The sequence below is a fragment of the Mizuhopecten yessoensis genome, unplaced genomic scaffold (genome assembly GCF_002113885.1).
Source record: "Mizuhopecten yessoensis strain PY_sf001 unplaced genomic scaffold, ASM211388v2 scaffold1011, whole genome shotgun sequence".
In the NCBI taxonomy this organism is placed as follows: domain Eukaryota; kingdom Metazoa; phylum Mollusca; class Bivalvia; order Pectinida; family Pectinidae; genus Mizuhopecten; species Mizuhopecten yessoensis.
The window spans coordinates 27,469-52,043 of NW_018403833.1; the positions used below are offsets into that span (position 1 = coordinate 27,469).

General features: G+C 34.4%; 2 protein-coding genes across 2 annotated transcripts; both read left to right on the top strand.

The window, feature by feature from the left end:
* The first annotated feature begins 2,986 nt into the window (after positions 1-2,986).
* On the top strand, positions 2,987-5,330 carry LOC110456093. Its single transcript, XM_021506643.1, has one exon. The coding sequence runs from the start codon at positions 3,016-3,018 to the stop codon at positions 5,077-5,079; it is 2,064 nt and encodes a 687-aa protein (XP_021362318.1). The 5' UTR covers positions 2,987-3,015; the 3' UTR covers positions 5,080-5,330.
* Positions 5,331-17,234: 11,904 nt separating this feature from the next.
* LOC110456107 lies at positions 17,235-22,614 on the top strand. Its single transcript, XM_021506666.1, has one exon. The coding sequence runs from the start codon at positions 18,413-18,415 to the stop codon at positions 20,051-20,053; it is 1,641 nt and encodes a 546-aa protein (XP_021362341.1). The 5' UTR covers positions 17,235-18,412; the 3' UTR covers positions 20,054-22,614.
* The last annotated feature ends 1,961 nt before the right edge of the window (positions 22,615-24,575 follow it).

A 24,575-nucleotide genomic window follows, 5' to 3' on the forward strand; every position in this document is an offset into this window, starting at 1 on the left:
AAATATGGCTGTAATTGCTTGGTAGCCTCACAATTATAAGATCATAATTATTTTACGAGTTACCTCCCATGGAATGATTAATGATCTGGGCACAATTCCTTCGTTTAAGAAAAATAATTATGATAGTCATATGTATATCTTAACTGCAGTATGCATCACAATCCACGAAAGGTATAAGCGTTGCATTATATCATGTGCACATCCAGGGAAAAAAACAAAACAAAACTTATAAACTTTGTAACATATGTATGCGCATATAAAAACATAAAGCTACATGATGACACATCTGTACAAGTTCAGCCAGTACAAAACTGTTACCTAGATAGACATACCAGTACAATGTTAATGTGTGTATGCAAACACAAGTATAATAAGGTGCATATATGTACACATGTCTGTAAATGTAGATAGACATATTACTGTACAGCAGTATATAAGCAAAGCAGTAATACCGACACTGCAAGCTGCCCTCCTTTCAATCCAGAAACGTGGACACGTACATATCACAACAAATAATCAAGCAGATTATGTTTGTTCACCAGTATAGTTATATAACATATATGTCCAAACATGTAAAATAAAACTACACATATATACCCTAGTATAGTTATAAAACATCTATAAATACAATGTACAATTTCAAAATATATACAAAACTATAGTTATATAACGTTTATGTGCACATATATACAATTTAAATACATATATTTACACCACTATAGTTATATAACGTTTATGTTCACACATGTACAATTTAACTACACATATGTGTTTCCCAGTATGGTCATATAACATGTACGTACAAATTAACTTCATACATGTAAACACTTGTACAATTGAAGTACAAATATAAACACAATTATTGTCATATAACATGCATGCATACACATGTACAATCTAACTACAAATATCTACACCAGTGTTAATATATAACATGTGTGTACTCAAATGTACAGTCTAACTACATATATGTTCACCAGTATCATGTTAATTCATGTATGTACACACTTGTACAATTTAACTACATATATGTACACCAGTATTGTTTAATAACATGTATGTATACACATGCACAATTTTACGAAATACATGTTCTCAAGTAAAGTCATATAACATGTATGAGCAGCCATTTATAATTTAACTACATATATGTTCACCTGTGTGATTATATAACATGTATGTACACACATGTACAATTCAACTATATATATGTACAACATCATTGTCTAGTTACACCTATACACACCACAGTAATGTATTTCACTATATCTGTTTCGATTTTGTAAACTTAGGATTTATACAAACTGAGCGTCTTGTGATATTATTAAAATACAGAAATTAATTCTTTATTACCTGCTTACAAAATACATTGGTTTTAACAATTCATTCTAATCAAGTAACATGAAATATCAACGTTTCTTAAATAATCAAGAGACTTCATCGCTAAGGGATCTCGGTAGTTTAAATGTTTTTTTGAAACATGAAGAGTTTCAAAGAATACTTATGCCTCACAATCGACTGCATTAACAACCTATCGAAGACAAAAAGTAAAATGAAAATCCAATGTCAGGGAGGGGCATGGCACATAAATTATATTTCCATTTGACAGAAGAAAAATAACTTTTATTTCTTTCTGTAACAGTTTCCTGGATTGCCCGGCAACAAGGAAATGCCGACATCAAATTTCATTCACAGACATTCGAAACGATATTGTCATCGATATCGTGACGTCAGCTGCCAACAAGGTGACTTTTTAATGAATTCATACTGTTAATGATGTTTTTGTTGACATTCAAACATATGAATATGTTCATTGCATTGATTAATTTCGCAAAATACATAATTTGATTGGTAAGTCGATATTTACGAGAAATTTCACAACAATGTAATTATAACTATTCGACGAGTTACCTCCCCTGGAAAACAAGTAAGTCAGGACAAAGTGGTTTGACCTTACATACGGTATACGGTGTACCTTAATGTTAATCCTGAGGTGACAGGACATAGTAGCGTTAAAACGTTTTTTTGTAATCACCCAGTGCAAAACAAAAGGGAAGTTACAGAAACAACATTTTTAATTTTAAAAATTGATAAAAATAAATCCATCACCAATATTGTAAGCAAGGACTAATTAGCCGTCAATTAGCTCAATATGTTAATGGATTAATTAAGTTGTCCGAAACATCTTAGATCAAACGGTAGAGACATTGGAAAGCGTGTTCGTCTAGAGTTCGGAGGTCCCAAATTCGAGTTCGAGTCTGACAGTGCACTTTCCTCTCCTATTACATTTGGTGCCAGCTAAATATACCAATGAAAGATGTTATACGCTATCGTGTATCTAGAGGTCTGAACTTTCGGGTTCGAGTCCCGGTCTTGCCGTTCTTTTTCACGCTCCTGTTGCTTAATCATTTATTACGTATATCGGTCTATCAAATGCTCTAGGCATAAATTAATGCTGCACCGAATATTTGGAGCTCTCGAGTAGCTTGCATATCTCTGGTTATTTCAATAGATTTAACTTGATGGGCTCTAGAAATATATCGCTCTCACGTTACCATGACAGTAGATCGCGACAATGAATATTGGTCACCGAAAAGAATAAAAGGCATTTTTTTTAGCAAATAAATATATCGAGCATTATCGTCAAACTGCATTTGCTTTCGATTTTGATTAATATTAGTTACATTATCACACAAAATTACAAATGTTAATATCATACAATATATACAGCTGACATGCCAGCAGGCTCGGAAAAGCTGTCAACAGCGTGACGTCATTGGAATGTATACGTTGCAACAGTGTATATTTTGTATGAATACATAATTGAGCAGCGGATTGTGTCACACCATAATTAAGCTTTCCTGCTTACATTATTAACTTTTACAGAATGTCGAATGTCAGCCTGTTATGACCATATCTCACGATGTATGATAGCGAAAATATATTGAAAACATGTAGCTTCATACTTGTTTTGTATATTACAGAGAAAACAGCATAACACTATCCATTACGGACATGGCAGAAGCTGCCCCGATACCAGAATACAGATGCTTGATTTGTACGACACCTTACAAAGAACCGAGGAAGCTGCCCTGTGGTCATACCTTCTGCTACCGATGTCTGACGTCATACATCGAAGCGGAACACGTCACAGCAGACGAGGATCGGCACTACTTCCCGTGTCCGGTCTGCGATGCACCGAGTGCTCCTCGTGACGTCAGTACGGATGTAAGTACATGGGCGGAATGTTTCCCAATAAATAATTTGTACCTTAACCCTATAACAGCAGAGACGTCTGATGTTCATCTCTGTGCACCATGTCAACGAGGCAAAGAATCCAATCCAGCCGAGGTCTGGTGTACAGACTGTGGTGAAAAGCTCTGCAAACAATGCAGAATATCTCATGAGCGGAGCAAAGCATCATCAAAACATCGGCTTGTATCCGTTTCCACTGTTGTTGGCGGAATCTGCGATGTTATGGTCGACGAAATCTGCCCCAGACACGATCGAAAGCAGTTGGATGTCTATTGTGTAGACCATAGCGCTATGTGTTGTAGTGTCTGTGTATCGGTGTCACACAGGCATTGTAGCAATATTAAACCAATAGAGGATGTGGTCAGGAAGACTAAGGCCGGACAACACACCAGGGAGACAGAATGGAAGGAGCTGAGAGAGGAAACTAAGAAGATGTTAGACGATGACGACTTAGGGATGACCCTGCTTACCTCCATAGAAAACGAATTATCGGCAAAAATGACGAACAGGATACAGCAAGCTAAAGATAAGCTTGATAACCTCAACGCAACATACCAGTCAGACCTCGCGGATAAGTGCAAAGCGCTCAGACAAAAGCTATCTTCTAGACGGATGTGTGTCAACACATTCCACACCAATGCAGAAAATTCACATTTGTTGATGTCTCATTTAGATCAACATATATCAGAACGTCACAAGTTTTTCATAAGAGAACAAACAAAAAGTCAAATATCAGGACATTACCGTCGTATGGATCAAAACACAAACAAACAACCGAATAGATTTGACATCACACTCGAGTTAGGAACAATAATTGACGAAATCATGAAAATGACAACCTTGGGGAATATTGACGTGACCTCGACAATATCAGCTGTATCTCATAACGCGAATGTATGTATTGGCACAATGATTGAGACCTTGCTCTCGACACCTTCAGCTTCAACATTAGCAGACTCGACTTCGACCTCCGACCTCACGGGTTCACTGCAGTATTCCACCGTCCAGACAACTCCAGTAAAGTCAGCGGTTGATGTATGGACAGGATCGGTATCTTGTGTAAAGACGGTAGACAGTAGTACACTAGGAAGGTCAGATACACCTTGGTTGATGGGGGGTATCTTTACTGACAACAATGAATTACTGATGACAGATTACAGCAACAAAAGACTCCTACTGTTTGATGACACGTATTCCTATGTGAATACATTTAACATTGGCGGATATCCAAAAGATATAGTACGTGGACGTGTCGATCATGAGGTGTTTGTCGCTGTATTGGAAGAAGGAATACTGAAGTGTGAATTTAGGAATGGTCAGCTAACCTTGATCAGCAAGATCAGCTGTCCATCTACCACATGGGGTATAGCAGTTCTCGGGGACAACATCCTGGTTAATACGAATAATTGGGTGGAGGTTATGACAGTAGATGGGGAGGTGACCAAGTCAATACAGAAGGGTGGAAAGTACAGATACCTCGCCACAGCTCATTCTAGTGCCACTGTGTATCACACAGATGACAATGACGTAGTGTGTAGCCGACTGGACAGTGACACAGAGGTCTACAGGTACAGAGATCCTAGTATGAGGGATCCTACAGGTATTGGACTGGACCAGGATGACAATGCATATGTATGTGGATGTAGTTCTGGATATGTTCGCCTTGTTTCACCTGACGGATCACGTGGGAGGGTACTGGTGTCCATGCTATCTACTATCAATCACCCGTGGTGTGTAGTAGTCCATCCAACCAAACAGGAGTTCGTGGTCACTTCTTTCCAGGAGTCTACGTCACTCGAGTTGTACAGATTTAATAGCAAATAAGTGCAAATGTAATTCAATGAGAAATTTTGATACGATATTAGATAAATATTTAAGAACAAACCAGGAATCCATAGTCACTTTACTTATCTAAGTCTCTCTAGGTTTACAGAATTACTGAATAGGAACTATTGCAAGACAAATGCATGCAGGATCTCACACACGTAAAGATTTCAAAACAGTTCCGATTTCATGTGATCTCGTGTGGAGTGTGAAAAAGTTAAATATTTAATGTGTCCTATGATTATCAAACACATGCAAGAATAATACCACATTTTGTGATTATTCAACCATAAACAATTCAAAGGATGATGTCGTTAAATTTGCCGTTGAAAGGGATTGATGACGTCATGGTATATTTCTTGTGACGTCATGATGGATGGCATTTCACATGTAACGCTACATATCAGCGAGTACGAAGCTAAATATTCGGGTTTTTTTGTCGCCACAATTAGAGTATATCCTAGCACAGGACCAATAATACCAAAATGAGAAAAAAATCGTTATTCAAATCAAAATCAGTGAAACTATTGTAGTAGATGTGGTTTCGATGTGAAAGATAAGGTCAACTCCTCTGTTTTTTTTCACTGACAGTTTATTCAATAAGTGTATGGCAAGTGTTGTGGAACCAGAACAACCCCGCAACAAGTACAAAGTACAAGTTACAGTCATAGATATGAAACAGACATACATAATGCAATTACAAATACAAGGGAAATAACTCTTACACGATTACATAACTTTTACCCTTACAAATCTAGCAATTACAACTTTTACGAAATACAATCAAACTCAAGATTTGACTTTGAAGTCCATATCATGGCTGTGGAGTAGAGAAGTTGAGTAACGTCTCCTGTGTATTTTTGTCGATAATACATCATAAATTGTCCGGAAATACCTAAAGTCCTTCATACGCATCCATATTTTTTTAGTGAAACAACCTTAAAGCACGAACGGCTAAAATTGGATATGTGGTCCCAGAAGTGGAATTTGGTGATTATGGGAATCGCCGGTACCCTACAGGAGAAACCCAGAGTCACTGAAACTAATGTACGGGATTTTTTTTTCAAAAGCTAAAAATGTCGGAGGAAAAAACAGCGTGCATGCTTTTTACTGCAGTGAACCGTCTCCCAGGTGGCAGCGAGGGTAAAAACAACGTCATCATCCGACGTGGTAGTCTCCTGGACAATGATGAGGTAATGGAAGCGCTCTACTGAAGGCTCGGACTGACATGCCGCCATCATAACGCTTAAAATATAAACTTGTTTACAGAAAAGATTATCTATTTGTTGAACTTGTAACAAAAGCAAAGATGAACTACGTAAGTAATAGTTTGTGGATTTTGTTATTTTTATTTTTTGTGTGTGTTTTGACCGAGACGAAGTGCGGTAATTAAAAAGAATCGATAACATTTTTTTTCATAGTAAAACTCAGAGTCGACAGGAAATCGATGAAGTTTTTTAATTTGTAATTATAGAAACGGTGATCTTGTTCATCAATTATGTACAAACAAGGTAAGACAAAAACTGTAAATATCTTTTTATTGGTCCATTATTGCTTTTTGCTATTACAAGACAACATACTTTTCATGTTTCGATGAATGCTTTATGCAATTGTTTGTCCAGAGTTGTCGTTCCTTGCACTTGGAGAGAGTGGAAAGGGGCGGCAGCTTGTGTTTGGTATCGGTGTTATGGATAACTGTAAGTAAACCGCAATCGTTCTTGAAAGGGTGCAGAATTGGAAGCGGAAAGTGCGATTTTAGCATGTGTGTTTTTTGTTTTAATACCTAAATCATACCTGTATATTAACAATATATATATATATATATATATATATTATGAATCAGAAAAATGATCCTTACGGACGAAGAAATATTATAAAAAAAAAATTCTTAACAACGAGTCTTAAGTACTTTCATCTCTTCTAGGAGATTCTTCTAGAAATATATATATATATTTTTGAATCAAATATATCCTATTATTACCATAGTAATATAAGTGATGAGAATTGTTCAACTCCGTAACAAGGGAGATTACTAATGATACAAAACAGTATATATTGTGCACAGAATTTTGTATACCAACTCAAAATTAATGAAATATAAGCTATGTGAAACTGAGAGATCTATTTTTGCACAAATGAAAGAGACATCATTACAAACCTTTTTGGGAATGTAGTACAGTCAAAACATTTTGGTTATTGCTGATAGATTTGTTAGAAAATATGTACTAAATTAACTTATCGAAAAACCCAATAGTCTTCATTTTTGATGTAACAGAAAAAGAACAGAGATGAAATCAACTTTGTATTACCTATTTTGAGATACTATATGTATTTTTGTAAATTAAATAATACAATTCCAACAATTGTTGAAAGCAAAAAAAAAAACATTAATTATTATAACAATATAGAAGACATGGGTCTCCATAACCATCACTACAACAAACAAAGACAGATAAAACAAAAATGAAATTTAATCAATAAATTATTCAATTTAGTCTTGTGAGTAGAACAGTCCAGATTAGAAACAAACCCTCGATCTTCTTATATATTCATAAATTATATTACGTTATACTAGATTCATGATATACATTTGTGATATTTATGTTTACTATGTAATACCAGATACTTACATGTATGTGTATGTATCNATTGTGCACAGAACTGTTTATACCAGCTCAAAATTAATTGAAACTGAGAGATGGACTTTTTGTACAAATGAAAAAGACATCATTACACATCTATTTTGGGAATGTAGTACAGTCAAAACATTTTGGTTGTTGCTGATAGATATGTTAGAAAATAAGTACCAAATTACCGTATCTAGACACCCAACAGTCTTCATTTGTGGTGTAACAGAAAAAACACAGAGATGAAATCAACTTTGTATTACTTATTTTGAGATACTATATATATTTGTGTAAATTAAAAAATACAATTACAACTATTGCTGAAAGCAAAATATATATTAATTATTATAACAATATAGAAGACATGGGTCTCCATACATGTAACTATCACTACAACAAACAAAGAAAGATAAAAAATTGTGGAATTTTATCAATAAATTATTCAATTAAGTCTTGTGATTAGAAAAGTCCAGATTAGAAACAAACCCTCGATCTTCTAATATATTCATCAATTATATTGCATTGTACTAGTTTCATGTAATATTTAGATTATTTAACATTTTTGATGTTCATGTTTACCATGTTATGCAAATCAATTATGTGTAGAAATGTGATTATGGAAAAAAAGCTGAATAAAAAACCCACAAGATTTGACTTTGACAATTACTTTATACTTTGACATAAAACCGCTATAGCATACCTGCGTGTGGCACAAGGCCGTGGCTACAACCTATACGTACGACGCCTTTTTCAATCAAATGCGATATACTGTAATTTAAATACAGCCATTTGAATAAATTTATCGAACCTTAGTCAAATGAGCACAACGTAACAACGCCTTTTACAAAAAAAATCAAATTACATGACCTTCATTATTACGTTTGTATATAAAAAATAAAATAATCATATATAATTTCTTATCTAACAAATCATAAATTATCCTTACTTAGATTATATCCAAATAGAACTATCACTCTAATAAAACACATCATACATATACATTGGGTATTACACAAAGACAAAGAAACACTAACATTACAACTCTACGTCCGTCACCTTTGAGTCCAACTAACAAAGAAACACACGCCAAAACTGACCACTCAGAACGAACCAATGGAAAGGCGTACACAACTTGACGTAACACTGACCAATGAACAAATGTATGGTATACCAACGTATCAACATACGAAACGAGCAAAACACCACAATACACATGTAGACATAACATCACAGCATAGAATACAACACGCGGACGTTGTAGTTAAAATGTATATTACTCAGAGTACGAAGTATATACATGGACAATCGGCGCACTATCCCTGTTACACTATGACAAAATATAAACAAACGAAAGTTTAAACAGATACCTTTGAAAAAAATGCATAGATTAAATGTTATCATGGAAAATCATATACATAATCATATCTTTAGTTATCATTAGATTGTTCCACCTTTGAACTAGCTAATTTATAACATTAACATTATAACATATATACAACAAGGCAGGCAAACAGTTTACTTGGAAAAATGTTTGATACAATTAGACGACATAACCTTTAAACAGCTATTTAATACAATGGTGAGATCCGCACTCACACAAGTGCGTGAAACAAAATAATCATAACAAAATATTGAAACATGTGAAAAGGTAGAGTGAAGATTATCTCCTGTTTACAAACATACCACTGAGAAAGGACATGTTTAACTTCTTCAAAGAATGAATAAAACACTTTGGGGATTTTTTTCTTTTTCTTGAAACATTATAAAGAACAAAGGACACTTAAAAACAAAATTTCAAACCAATAAGAAAGATTAATATGGATACAGAGCTATCAATATTTCGATATGACTGTCAATTAGTCGTCGACGGTAGGAGCCTCTAGTTTAATCTAGACAACTTTTGGAAAAAGCAAAACTTAATAAAATCCAATTGGTAGTGTTAAAGTGATATCTGGAGTATGCTATATCTTTTAACCGTGTGCATTGTTATATGATAAAACAAGATAGACATTTGTTTGTCCGTGTTAATTATATGTCCTATTAAATCTTACCAAGTGTTTCTGTTTGTATGTAGAAATTGTTATGAAAAAAGGCATGAAACCGATATGTCTACTTGTTCTTATCAAATAAAAAAGCTAGTTCATAACTACATGTGACTTCCAATGTTTTAAAACCACTAGGTGTCTGTTTATTGTTATTAATATAACGTGTATTTCTTTTATGAGATGTTGATCAAATATGTGTACTTTTGAAAAAAAATGTAGCTTTACCATTTCTCAAGCTCGACCACTTAAACACTTTGGGCCAAAATTTAACCCCAGTTGATAACACACTATATAAGACACTTTGAACACAACAATTTTGAAATGAAAAACATACAAAATTATGGACAGTCGATCTTTTGGAAAATCTTTCATCGTGAGATTGGAATCCGGTGGATCATACTTCAAAAGAGTGTTCCTTAACTGTCGTCACTACAAATTAGATGATAACCATGTGAACAGACTGAGGAATAAAGAACAAAACTTCTGTTTTTATCAATTGGTTTCATCTTGTTTTATCATGGTAAACACTAAATAAAAAAAGGAATTATATCTAACATTGTGATCAGCATTGCTGTTTAAGTAAAACATCTATAGTCGGTCATCGTATAGCTTCCCTTAAATCTTCAGAAGATTCATGCCCATTCATAAAGAAGCACGTAAGACACAAAACCACACACGCGTGTTTGCACCTACAAATTTGGTAAATGATTGAGTATGCCGATAATGAAATACACTACATTATACAGCTGTTTCGTCCTGTAGGGCCTGATCGGTAACACTAGGAGCCAACAAACATAGAAATCCAATTGGTCTACAATATCTGTCCATTAAGAAGTAAGAGTAACATCCCTTCCTGCATTAACACCCCCAGATATAATATTGATTCTTATAAGACGGACAGAAAATGATTTTCATGAGTATACAAAGTACCATGAATAGAAGGTCGTTCTATACTTTATCACAAACATCATATATTACATTAAATATAACATATCACATGATAACATGCTGTAAATAATCTTATTGTGAAATAAGTACATATATTGGTCACAGGTTGTGACTATCGCGATATATCGGACATGTCATTCTTTACAGCGGCTAGTTTTTTTCTTCAAAGAAAAATAAAAAATGAATCTGGAAAATGAATTTCCACAATATTGGTTTTGTAAAACGTTTCTTATCAGGTCATTTTTTTCAACTACTGAAACAAGTTGACACACTCTTACATATTTATTTCAATTCATGTGTTGACATGGGAAATATTAGACCATATGTTTTTCAATGAATGTACGCAAGAAACGAGATTAGGATTCTGTAAAATCAGGTGATTTTTATTTGTGCTCGGAATAGTGGACATTTTGGGAATCCAACGATTGAAATGACATTATTATCACTATTTTTATCTCACGAATTGAAAAAGGCTTTTGTTGTATTCATCGAAAATTGATGCCAATTCGGTCAGAGCATATGACGTCACCGATATACCAAAGTATTTAGGAGATATGACGTCGACAAGGAACCCAATTCAGTTCCTGTATTCAGCACTTAATATTTTGTAGTGCGTTTGCCATCATAAATGACGCCAGTCTATTTTGTTGTATCGAAACATATGTGCGATTACAGATAAAACTGTTAATTAAGTCTGGTTATTCACATTCGCCCGAAACGTGTTACACAGTCTGGTAAAATATATCGCTTACAAATTCCTATCACATGTCAAATCTTTATATGTATTTTAACTAATAAAAAAAACGTTAAAGAAACTGCCGCGCATCATATTACCGAGAGATGTTCCACTTGATGGATGCGCATTTAATATATTGTCACATCCAACATTTTCTAAAAAGAATTGTAGAATGATACGGTCATAATTTAGAATCTCTTCAATCAATGGTTTCACTGAAATACACAGTTTTCTCACGGGTAAATGCTGGGCTGTTTCTATTGAGAGTGATAACACTTATAAACACTATCGAACAAGTAACAGTTGTGTGACAAGTTCGTGACAGCTAAGTATTGTTAGCGTATGGTCTCCAAGCTACAATTGATGTTAAGACACATGTCTTATTGTTGACGTACGATAGTGAGCCACATAGTATACGTAGTATCGGGAAATCATAAATAAGAGTTTCAATACAGAATATTTGACTGTTTCGTTTTTGAATAGGAAATTATATAATAAATCTCTTTCACTTAATGATAAACACCAAGACAAGTTTCTGTGATGTTTCATTTTAAAGCTTATAATGCGATGATCGGTTGACCAATGGTCAAGTGGACAGGTGTTATCGGTCCAATCTCTTCTCCTTAATGGTTAGTAGATTATATACTAGACCTCTTACACATCGCTAACTTGTACGAGTTAATCTGTACTTGAACTTTAAAGGGGCTTTGTTACAAGTTACAAAGAGAAACTGTTACTTAATACACCAGAGCCACTTAGACCGAGGTAATTGGGAGGTAATGGTAGATACTAATCTATTTCATTGCGAATGGTCGCTTTCGAGTTTTTATACTTCTTACCTTTTTAATATGTTTTCTTATCTAATCAGTAATTGTATTTGTTTTGTGGTGCGTTTCCTCTGTCTTTATTGACAAAAACTCTGGCATACCTCTAGAGTGTCAAGATCAGGTTCGCTCAGTGTTACGGTATTCCAGGTGTACTTATACCCATCTACCTGTGCTTGTACTTTCACACCTGCACAGAGTTGATATTTGAGATTCCTAATTCCTTTGATTAACGATCAACAAGACATTTATTGTTGCATATTACTCATAAGGGGCTTATGCAATACTGTTTTTAATGAGACGTATGGAAGGTAAACAGAAAATTTATGAATATTGAAATACAGAATTGCTCACCTTTAAAATAGAGCTTTTAGAATAGATTATCATTTCAGTATTAATTTTATGAATTATCATCTTGATAAATATGTAATTGTTTTGTTTATTTTAATGTACGTATGCTACCGGCCTTGGTTAGACTTTGTCTTTTGTTCTGTAATTAGAAACAAAGAAGCCAGAAAAATAAACAAATTCCATTTATGGATAGAACTTTAGGGTTAGTATATCAAACGTGTGTCAATGTGACATTTTTTTATTTACTCTTGTCAGGCTTTGCGTTTAACTTCAATTGTTTTGACGATTTTACGTTAAGCTTCCTTTCCATCGTTTTATGCATGAAATCTTATGTGACATTGTTAAATGTTAAAAAATAGCTTTATATCAATGTCTTCTTTGCTTTCGATAGACAAACAGACAGCCAATTGCGGTTTTATTAATAAATTCTTTTATTGAGTGAGTAAATTTATGCTCTGCCTATTCTGGATGTCTAATGATTTCATAAACTCCATGAAGGAGAAGATGCATACTCTATTTGCATATCCAAACACATGACACTTAATGAATTATTTGCGTATCCAAACAGACATTCCTTAGGGAACTGTACCTGTTTATCCAAACCATAAATACAAGATATAGAAACAGGTGTCGCGACTGTATTGGTAGATTTAAATTTCACATAAGGTTATATTCACAGAGTTCGTCGAAAAGAAATTGTGGAAAAACCAGTTACACAAAAAGTATTTTGTATTACCTTTCTTTTAAATGGTCTGGCATAATTATATACCGAACGACGATATTCCCTTTGTATGAAGTGTTTACTGGTTTCCATGATTTTCTTCCTGGGTGACGCCAATACAAAAATAAGTCCATTTACTTAAATGTGAGAGATACCTGATACACATATAGCAGTCATTACGACAGAAGAATATATATGTCGACTGTATAGAGTTGTAATAACGGAATAGCCTAGAGAATGAATCTGATTTCAAATTTTCACTAGGGCGTACGAATCAATCAACAAAAATATTTATTCATATTTAAAATGCCCCATTTATTGTACAGTAACACATATTTCTGTATATCTGGTTACCCTTGCAATTATGTTAGATTAAATACCGTACTGCAAATTATCTTTATTTTTCAATACATTACAGTCGGTCGATACTTCAAAATAAGGAAAGCATTTAAATTGTTTCTCTGTGTGTTGTCCCTTTAATATTTGTGTACAGTGAATACGAGTTTTGAGGAATACAGATATTAAAGAATATGATTGTTCAGGAAAGCAAGTTATATATTGTAAATCATAAAAAGATACTAGTTTTATTTTGCCGTTTCCATATCGTATTGGAAAAGTCACCCAATTTATCTTATTAAAGGGCCTTACTATAAGTCACATGTCTTACATGAGTGTAGGTTTACAAAGTGTGTGACCAAGGACTGTGTCCGTTTTTAATAAACAGGGGCCATTATATTATAATGAAATAGCAGGCTGTATTTGTGAACTGACCGCGGTGAATGAGAGTAATACGTTCAGTATGATGTCCATCCATCTAACTGACACGGCCAGTATATTTAAACATAACACACATCTAACACACGTTGACAGAATTAGTGAGAGTGAGGCCAATCGTCGGGAACGTCACACCAATTCCCAATTACTTTATACGTTATATTTTGTTTATGTTTCTTTTCTTGTCAGACGAATATTGGTGAACCTATTCGGTAGCAAAACATCCCGACCTAACCAACGATTACACTACATCGCTTCGTTTTACACCGGTGGTCACCAATATCTGTTCATATAATGCGAGAGGGAACATCATGACAGGGGTCCTTTACAGGGAAAAACTTCCATCCGGGACATCTGATTTAACCTCTATTTCAGGTTGATGAGGTCTTTCCTTTTGTTTGGTGTCTTATCAGTTGTTGTTGTTGTTGTCCAATTATAGTGTTCAGAATTTACCCCTCTACATGTACAATGATGATCTATAAATTAGTTTGACTCTAACTCACGTACTTCAGCTTCATGTCCTCTATACATGTACATGTAATAAGTCTTTAAGAATCTATAAATAGTATCATTTTTCCTATATAACATCTACATTATCTGAATTCATGTTTTCAACTGGGTTGTAAATACTCGATATAACGTTCATTCTTGAAATATAAAAATATGATAATGTAATTTTTCTTGTGACTGCAAATGAGGTTTTGTATTCAATTTTGTCAACTAGAACGGAATTACTTATATACCTACATTTACATGGACGTGGAAGAACATACTTTAGCAGTCGAAAATCTTGTCACTGAAATGTTGATAGGCTACATAATAAATTACTATAACGTCGATCATTTTTTTTAACTCGGGTTTTAAAAGCTGGTGTAAGATCTAGCCACTGCCCACTTCGAATATATCAAGAATATTAGATAGCTAAATGTGTTTTTATCCAAAACTAAGGTATCGTATGTCTGAAACATACTATAGTGTTTACAAACAACGACGAAGTATCTTTGTAATTGGTATTTAACACTTCCTTTAATTTTCATTTTATTTTTCTTGGATTTATTTTTAGATCCTATGTTTCATGCTGTTAATGTTAAATAATAATTCCAGTTAAAACAGAAGTTATTTTTTACTACTTTTTAGTTACCTGTGTATCGAAACCTAACTAGGAACAAAATAAATATTTACATGAAAGTATGTGTATTGAAACTTAATATTACTAAAACTTTTGATGGCATAAGCTACAGGTGAAATTTATGAAAGTGTGTCTAAATCGCCATGATGTCTATGGTCAAATTCATGAAACATATATTTACAGTAAAATAGATTACATATTTAAGATAAGACGAGACACTAAACTACCATACTTAAAAACAGGTTAATCGCCTTTTACCTTTAGTGTCTCTAGTTATCGGACATAGGGGGCTGAAAAAATAATCTGCTGTCTAAGATGCAGCAGTTTGGAAAAAAATGAACAATAATATATCGTAGATTTCCCGTATTGAATGTGTAAATTGCATATTTTTGAAATAGGTATATTTGAACCTTTTGCTAATTCTATCAGAAGACCATACTGCGCTCGAAATTGAAACAGATCCCTATAACAAGGATAAAGGTTTAGGGATTCCTAAGACATCAATCACTCTTCGTACACTGTATACTTCAAATATAGACTTTCATTGCTTATAATAAGAAATCGATTCATTATTAAAGATATTTCATCTAACTGTATTGTTAACACATAGTGACAGTTTAAGCTTTACTGTTTATCATGCAAGTTATATGTTCTTTCTTTAGATTTTGCATTTCTAATGATTGATCTCTCAGTCAAAGAATTGATGAAGAATGAATATTGATAGTAATATGTTCTTGTTCGTAAATGGTAGCCTCCGCAACATGAACGAGAACCAAAGTATCAATCAATCTTTTATGCTTTATTTTCCCTAGTAAATATTTATCAGTTGTTATCATTATGAATCATAAGGTTGTATGAGTATATTGAATGGTTTACATTTCCTGACACAATTAAAACAGTATCCTCAACTTACATACATATATTTATTTATTTTGAAATAACATTAGTTTCACAGAACTTATTAAACTGCAAGTGCATTTATATTTTTTCTTGATGATTATTATAAATCATGTGATATTCATTCTTCATTGTGTTTCAACTGTTTTTACTTTAAAGAAAATATAACATGTGCTTATTGACATGCGTTCATCCTCAAGCTAACCACACTTTGACTAAATGTGTATTATACATAATAACGTGTAGAAACACGATGGTCACCAGCGATAGAGGAATGTAACAATTAATTGTTGAGCTGTGTATCGACCTCTTATCGGTATCATCGGCGGCCAGTTATAATGAGCAGACGACAGGCTTTGTTAGATCCCGTTAGATATATGAAGAGTTCTACATGCCTATTCAGATACCCGCTCAAACGACTATATCTCGTACAGGTGATCATAGCTTACTATGTAGTACAACAATGTTTACTGATCGATTGTATATGCCATAGTCAGGTTGTATGAGTATAATTAGCTTAAAATTTCGTTATCGGCAACAACAGCACGTGGACACTTTACTCACCAGGATATCACAAATTCGACATCGAGAAGTTAGAATCACCCACTTAATGTTGAAATGTTGAAATGTAATTAAATTTTGATTGAAATGTAACTTGAATGACGGTTGTTCACCTTGATAACTCAAATGCGAAATGTTGATAAGGCTTTGAACGGCAAAGCCCACAGTAAATATTATCGATTGTGAAATAAACATTGGCTTCTGCCCACATAGGCAGACAGTGCTGTGCTGAGGCAGCACCTGGCGGTCACTACACTCCTCCGTGGACATATGTCTGTAACATGAATGTCAGGAATGCCTCTGTAGCATGATTTAAAAGCAATTCTCAAGAGCCTCGCTAGCTGATAGCAGCCTTCATTAACATTTTAAAGAGTACCCCCTACATTACCAAACAGACAAATATTTTTATTTGTTTGTACACGTATGCGTCTGTATTTCCACAAGGTTGCAATAACATATATATAAACAGAACGCGTATGCACACGTGTACCTTTAAAATGTGAATACAGCCGTATTCTCAGTACCAATTTGTACAGGTACAAAGGTATAGATTGTGTTTACGCCTAACGTGAAACTTGTGCTGATCGAACTACTTAAATAGTAGGCTTGTGTACACATGAGAGTGTGGTTATTTTAAAAAAAATCAGATATATATCACGTATATATACGACTTGTGATATTTTTTTCAAGTGACCGTAATGTCTATAAACAATGGGCATTCGGTCCATTGTAGCATTTAGACTTCCAAGTGTTACCATAATACCACATATTGACTTGAAGGATCTCTTTACAGTGCTATCGGAATATCTCTAAGTATACCTGTTGAAAGAATACGTATACAGAGGAATACACAAATGTTTTCCCATGGGATAGTCTATGTAGATCGAGTACGGATTAATATACTGCCAACACATTTTGATAGACAGGAAAGTGCACTATAGCACAGGATATATCTGTTTCAAAGTATACCATAGGTCGATCTACACGAAAATATTGTTTCATGGGATAATATCTCTCAACGTTTACATACATCGAGAGTGGATTAATAACTTTCCAAGGGTGGTCATATAGATCTAGACAAACTGTGTGGATAACGGTTTCACGATATAGTTGTTATTAAGAACAATACACGTTTCTGGTCACGAAAGAATAACAAATCTACTGACACAGAGCCAGTGACATTATAGAAACGTGCGTATATAAAGCGACGTTATACGACCGATACACATCTGAATTACCTGCTAGGAAGCTATACACCACTGCTGTTAACTTGCCCATACAGGTTTTTACCTATACCTGCTGTATATAGGAATACATACATTCTGTATATATAAAGAAAGTGTATATTGACGCAAGATCAAATTAGCCAGTAAGCAGGAGGATATATTCATTCCACCCGTATATATATATATATATTGGCAGTAGCGTGGCTTTATTAAGCAGGGTATTAGGACCTGTGCACCTGCTGTTACTTGATGGATTTAGTAAACAGCCAGTCCTACAAATACTTACACTGTCGACTTTAACTTCGTACTAATCGTATGAACGACGGATCAACGGTTTGAGAACCGAAGTGAAAAAGGTCAACGTATTGGATTTATTTAACTTTAAAGGGATTGGTGTTCATTGGTTTGTTAAACAGGTAAATATTACCGGCATATGAATGTGTTGTACTCCAGGGAATATTTTTTAATCTGTGAGTGTAGAAAAAGTCTACAAAATGTCTGGTGAGGAGGAGGATGTCCTTGGACCATTGTCGATGGTTTGGAAAGCTAGGTGTCCAAATGAGGTTCCAATTAAGACACTTAAAACATGGCAGCCGATCGAGGAAGACTTTGATGATGTTTTTCACATGCAGACATCGCTGACAACGGAACCAAGGTATTTAGATTATAAAAGTGACGAAGGTTTCGATCATAGTAACAATGATGATTCATTTCTAAGTTATAACACAGGTTTAACGGATGAAAAAGACGATGAATCGTCTTCAAAGAGTGAAGAAAATGGTGTTGAATCTAACGATAGTAACTATTCAAGTGAGATGGATTTGAGTTATGATTCCGCGATACCGAATAATCACGATAGTGTTTCGGATGTTCATAAACTGTCTTTAAATGAAGAGGATATCATCAAATCTGTAAAACACGAGGGAAATTATACAGAACGACCTTTGGCCTCTATAACAGTTACAAGGCGGCAGATTGTCCCAGTAAGACCACACATTCGCACTCAGAGCTGTCCGATTTCAGCGGAAATAGAACAACAACAAAACCTTAGTTTTGATTCGTCAATGACGTCACACGGTATGACATCATATGACGAGACAACAGTGGAGGCTATTAAACTCCGTGATGTCACGCGTGCAGCAAGATCGTTCTCACGACCTTTGGTGAGGGGGACGGCTGAGGAACACGAACCGGACGAAGATGTGGAATGCAAAACCTACAAATTTATATCTGTGAATGTGCCAAAACTTCCTCCGCCTCCTAACCCGGAGGATGATGAGGAAACCATTAAACCCAAAAATGAGTTCCAAGTACTGACGGACATTACTGCGCTGACTAGAAAGGCTACCAGACCTAAGGTTAAAGATTTGGACTTCAAGCCAAAGTCAAATTTAAAACGATCCAAATCTGTCATGCAGATATCATCTCCAACTGTTCCTGCTTTGTCACCAATAGGAGACAGATCGCCTATGTCAAGAAGTCGTAGTTCTTCCACTACCTCACCGCCCGATTACATGTCGTACGCGTTCACTTACCAGACTGACGAGGATGCTTGCTTTAAATGTGGTAAAACTGTTTACCAACTCGATAAGGTAGGTCCGATCAGAAAGGTTCTTTTCCACAAGCAGTGTTTTCGTTGTTGTACATGTGGTTCTGCACTCACTGTCAAAAACTACTTCCAAAATTTCAACGATAAAAGTGACAAACAAGTCTACTGTAGGAATCATAAACCTAGCGAAGGTAAAGGGTCTGTTAGTCTAGATGACAGGAGCATCAGTGTCATACTGAATCACCCGAAACTGGACACTCATAATAATACAATAATCAGAGGACCCGAAGAGGACAGACATAAGCCGAATCATCACGGTTTCCGTGGAGCTGCCACTACGCCAAAGCTTGACGTCGTATGTAAACAGTGGGATGAGGTCAATAAGAGCTTCATGGAGAGATTAGAGGAAACTTCGCCGCGAGGACGCAATGATGTCCTAAAGTTAAACCCGTCAGAGGCGCGGTCAGTGTGGTCAAGGTCGGCCATGGGGGCTGCATCCTTAGACTTCGGAACTCCAAACCCGCGTAGGAATATTCATCATTTCTACCAGAAATCGAAGTCAAGTTCAACCTGGACATATATGTGATAGTGATGTACTGCTTAGTTGAGTAGTTAAATTTAGACAATATGCAAATACTGATGTATATCGTTATTGTGATACAATACATGAGTGAATAAACGTTTCTAAGAAGAATTATCCAAAGGATGAAGTGAAAATGCGTATGTGTCAGCACGGTATGGGGATTATAATAGTGGTAACAGCAATGTGTTTATTGCGTGGTTTTACTTTGAAAGTTCACTCCAAAGCGTTAAAAAGAAACTGAATCTCTTTTTAAAATTCAAGTCATTAAGATGTTTGAACGATTACCCGCTGAAGGCTATTACTGGATCTGTGATGTATAGATATGTAATTGTGATAAGAAAAATGTGATATTCACGAAAATGAAAGCCTGGCGTAGGCTATATCTAACCGACATCAGAAATACCATTTGGTCCGACATGACAGTGTGACAATAAACCAGACTTAACCGACATCAGAAGTTTTATTTAGTCGGATACGACAGTAAAGCCAGATGAAAGACAGAAAATCCAACGTTTACGGCCTTTATGAACATAAAGGATAGTTCAGTGTGTAAACTTAATTAAGGATTGGTAAACTGTGATTAAATACAACTGGCGAATTGTGACCGTAAAAATACATTTAGGTAATTACTGGATTTCTCTATACATTCTGGTGTCTGTAAAGTCGGGAGTGTCGCATTATCTACATTATTACCTAATTTCTTAATTTTACATGTGTCTTCATTCCTATTAAACGTTATTAAAATGTATTTATATTTTGAGTAAGAGCAATATGAATATTATTTCCCCATATACATGAATTTAATTGGCCAGTGCTAATCGTAACGACAAATGAAATGAGACTAACTGAATATTAACTTCATTTAGTGTAACTTAATATAAAGATAACTATGCAATTGAATTTCTGAGTGTTGTCTGACAGAGAAACTATAATGTCGAGGTTATCTTACTAACTTGTTACAAGGGTAGACATGTTGAAAAGAGTGATGTAATCCTAGCCAATAATCTACTGTTTGATCGGCGATTGTTCAGTAATATAAGGGTTTTAATAACTCTCTTTAAAGGTGCTTATTATTTGCTCAGATTGGCTGAAAAGATTGGTTTCCGAAGAAACCTTGATTGGTTGGACGAGCTCCTCTGTTTTGTTACGCTTAGATTTGTCACCTTAACAATAGAATACAACGTCATAATATCATATCGATTCTTTCCTTTTTCAAGCTAACTAAGCTTTGCCTTTATGTCCTCATTCAATTACTGCCAGAAATTACTGATTTGAAAATAAGATACCAAATTTCGTGTAGTGTGATTGAAATTTCTTAAACTAACTTTAAAGTACTTACCTAGTTAAATACGAATTTGATTATTATTAAATGAAAAACACCAACAAGAAATATATATGCAAGTAAATTTAAAAATAGACAAATATAAAAATAGACCAAAAGTCTGATGTACAATCTGTATATTTTAATGAAGAAATTGTTTTCTTTAAGCTATCTACTTATCTAATTTTTGTTTTTTTTACTTTATAGACAGTTTTAACCATGTTTAACACAGTTCTGGAAATGGTATACATTATGCATGAAGAGTAAGCATTGATATTGTTGTAATCTTGCGTTAAAGCTTTTTGTAATATTGCTGTAACCTTCAAATAACTATGATGTATACGCCTCCTTCGAAAATATACTCATTAGCAATGTATAGTATATGCCTTATTAATATTTGTATTGCTAATTGTGTATAATGTTTACCATTAACCATTTTTGTTATTCTTTCACAAATAGAAAAATAATGCTATAATATTGAACATAAAAAACGTGTTTATACGGAATCACAAGCTATCCTTTCTTAACGTTTATACACAGAGAAACTATTCTCCCAAAGAGATTGTTTATCTATTTATTTATTTATCTATCTATTTTTTTGCAAGTTAAAAAACATGATTTATTTTCTCTCAGATTTTTATATACATATTAATTCAGTGGTCGCAGGTTTGGTATATTCTATTATATAAGAAGCTTAACGAAAACAGCATTTCATGTTCTAGTACATTACTTATAGGAAATATACAGGTAAACATGTAGAACGTTATCGTTTTAATAAGTAACATTCCGTGGTAGTTACACAGCTCGAGTTTAACAATTCAAAATCAATAATCGCCAATACTTATATGACTGGACACATTCCTACAACCCCTCCTGTACGTTGTATTACGTCATTAATTATTTACCTATATACCTTTAATCTGAAGAGCTCGGTATCACTACATATGCGTTTGACACAACAATATACATTTTTCTGCAATATTCGTTTACAGCCGCTCCCCGTTTATCAAGCCATTGCTCTTCTCCCGCTGTCTTCAAGCACTTTTGTGACCCCGAAGTTTTATTCTACAGACTGTTTTGATTGGGCAAATGTAGCTGATTTATGAGACCCTATACAAACCCTATCTGTAGTTGCCTAACCTCGAATATACCGTTATATAACGACCAATGTAAGCGTATATTGCTGAATTCTGCTGTTTAATATTTATATATATATATATACATACCGTTGTATGAATATTAAACCTTAAGTATTTTTCAATTTTGTTGGTTTCATTTTTTTATTTCTATTTTTCATTCGTAAGATACTGGAATACTCTTACATAGCACTACATGGACTGAATACAGAAATACCTTCGAGTTTCAGGTACAGGATACAGTAAGCCACGGATAGACTTACACCGACTGGTACGAAAACATGTAACGAATAACTCTATATTCGAAAAGGTGTTTAACTTAAGACGGTAGCTGGGTTTTTTCCCCTCCAGAATTCTAAATCGTGACGTACATCATGAATACAAGGCGTACCCTAAACCCTACACTGGAAGCACTTTGTATATGCAATACTATTGATTCCAGCAGTTACTTAATATATCCCAAATGTCATGGTGATATGATGTTATAATATATATATAAAAAACAAATATTACAAAATTTGCATAAAGGAAGTAGGGGTGAAACGAATAACGATACATTACAGATTCGTGTAAGGCGTTACCCAATCCCCACACAGTTAGGCCTATTACCTTACATAAATATAATATCCAAAACGTCATGTGATATGTTAAATATCATTACAGAGAATATGTACGAGTTTAAATAATAGTACCTTACATAATTTACCTGTGGTCATATTGTCTTGCTTAAAAACTCATCATTATCAATGCACACATTTTTCTTAAAATATTCTACGAATCAATTAACGAAGTTCATATTACCAACATTGAAATCTATTTTCCCAGTTTCAGAGTCACTCCTGTGAAAAGTTGTTTATTTTTACATTCTTACAATTTCCTAATCAGTTATTACACCGGTATGGTTATCTCCCACTGGTATACTTACCTGAATATATTTGCATTTTAAATGTTTAAATAACGTTAGCACCTTGAAAGCAAGTAGATACTTGTATTTTGTTTAAAAGTAAAGTGCTGTTATCGTCTAATTTATCTCCGACCTATTGATGGTTGAAAACCTACTCCGATTCAGACACATTCAATGAAACAAGATTAAATATCTTGTTTTAAGACTTAGACAGGTATATTTCTATCATGAAATATGAAGCATCAGATTACAGTATTTGATAGAATTTCTGTAAACTGTGTGGTATCTATCTATCATTGTTTAATGTTATATTGAATTTCGCGCCTATTATTAGCATTGATAGCACAGTGACAAGTTGTAATGATTTGAAACAGTCATTTATTTGTTCAATTTGGAACTGCAATTCACAAAATATTCACCAATCACAAATATTTAAATCATATATAGAAAGAGATTGGTTACTGTCGTTGCTCCTTCAAGTATGTCAAATACACTATATGATAAAATAACTCATGCTCACGAATACAGGGGAAAGGATTAAGTTACCAGCGAACGAATGTCTCCTTTTACACAAAAACTCCAGTCATCGTTGTTACTAAAGTAGGCCATGTTCTCTGTCATTTTCCTGCGCAGGTGGCTTTGCTCGGAAAGGCTAAAAAAATAAAGAACATCTTGAAACGTCTACAGAATATCCCTAACGGAACTTCTTAAATGAATCGTGACATATCAATACATGGTTTTACAAGTATGGAAATATTGTACAATATTGCTATATTCTTGTAAAACATCATATAAGATGTATCACGGAATTGAGCATATCCTGGACGACTTCTCTTCTTTGTACTCTCTCTGTTCGAGGGAGTTTACATCGGTTACCATGGTTAACCCATTGGCACAATAATTGGAACAGGAAGAGTGCTATTGAGTAGTACTTGTCCATATGCAGGAACGAATTTACCGCTTGGGAGAATTTGTTTCAAAATACTATTGGGCAAAAATGTATTGCGGCGAACATATATAAGGCTTTCAAGATGTAGAATCCGGTGAAACCTTATAAATTCTGTTAACTACAGTGTTATATGCAGTGGATAGCGCAATTTCCTTTCACCAAGGCGACCAGAGTTCGATTCCCCGATCAGACGTGAAAAGATATGGGGTCACCTG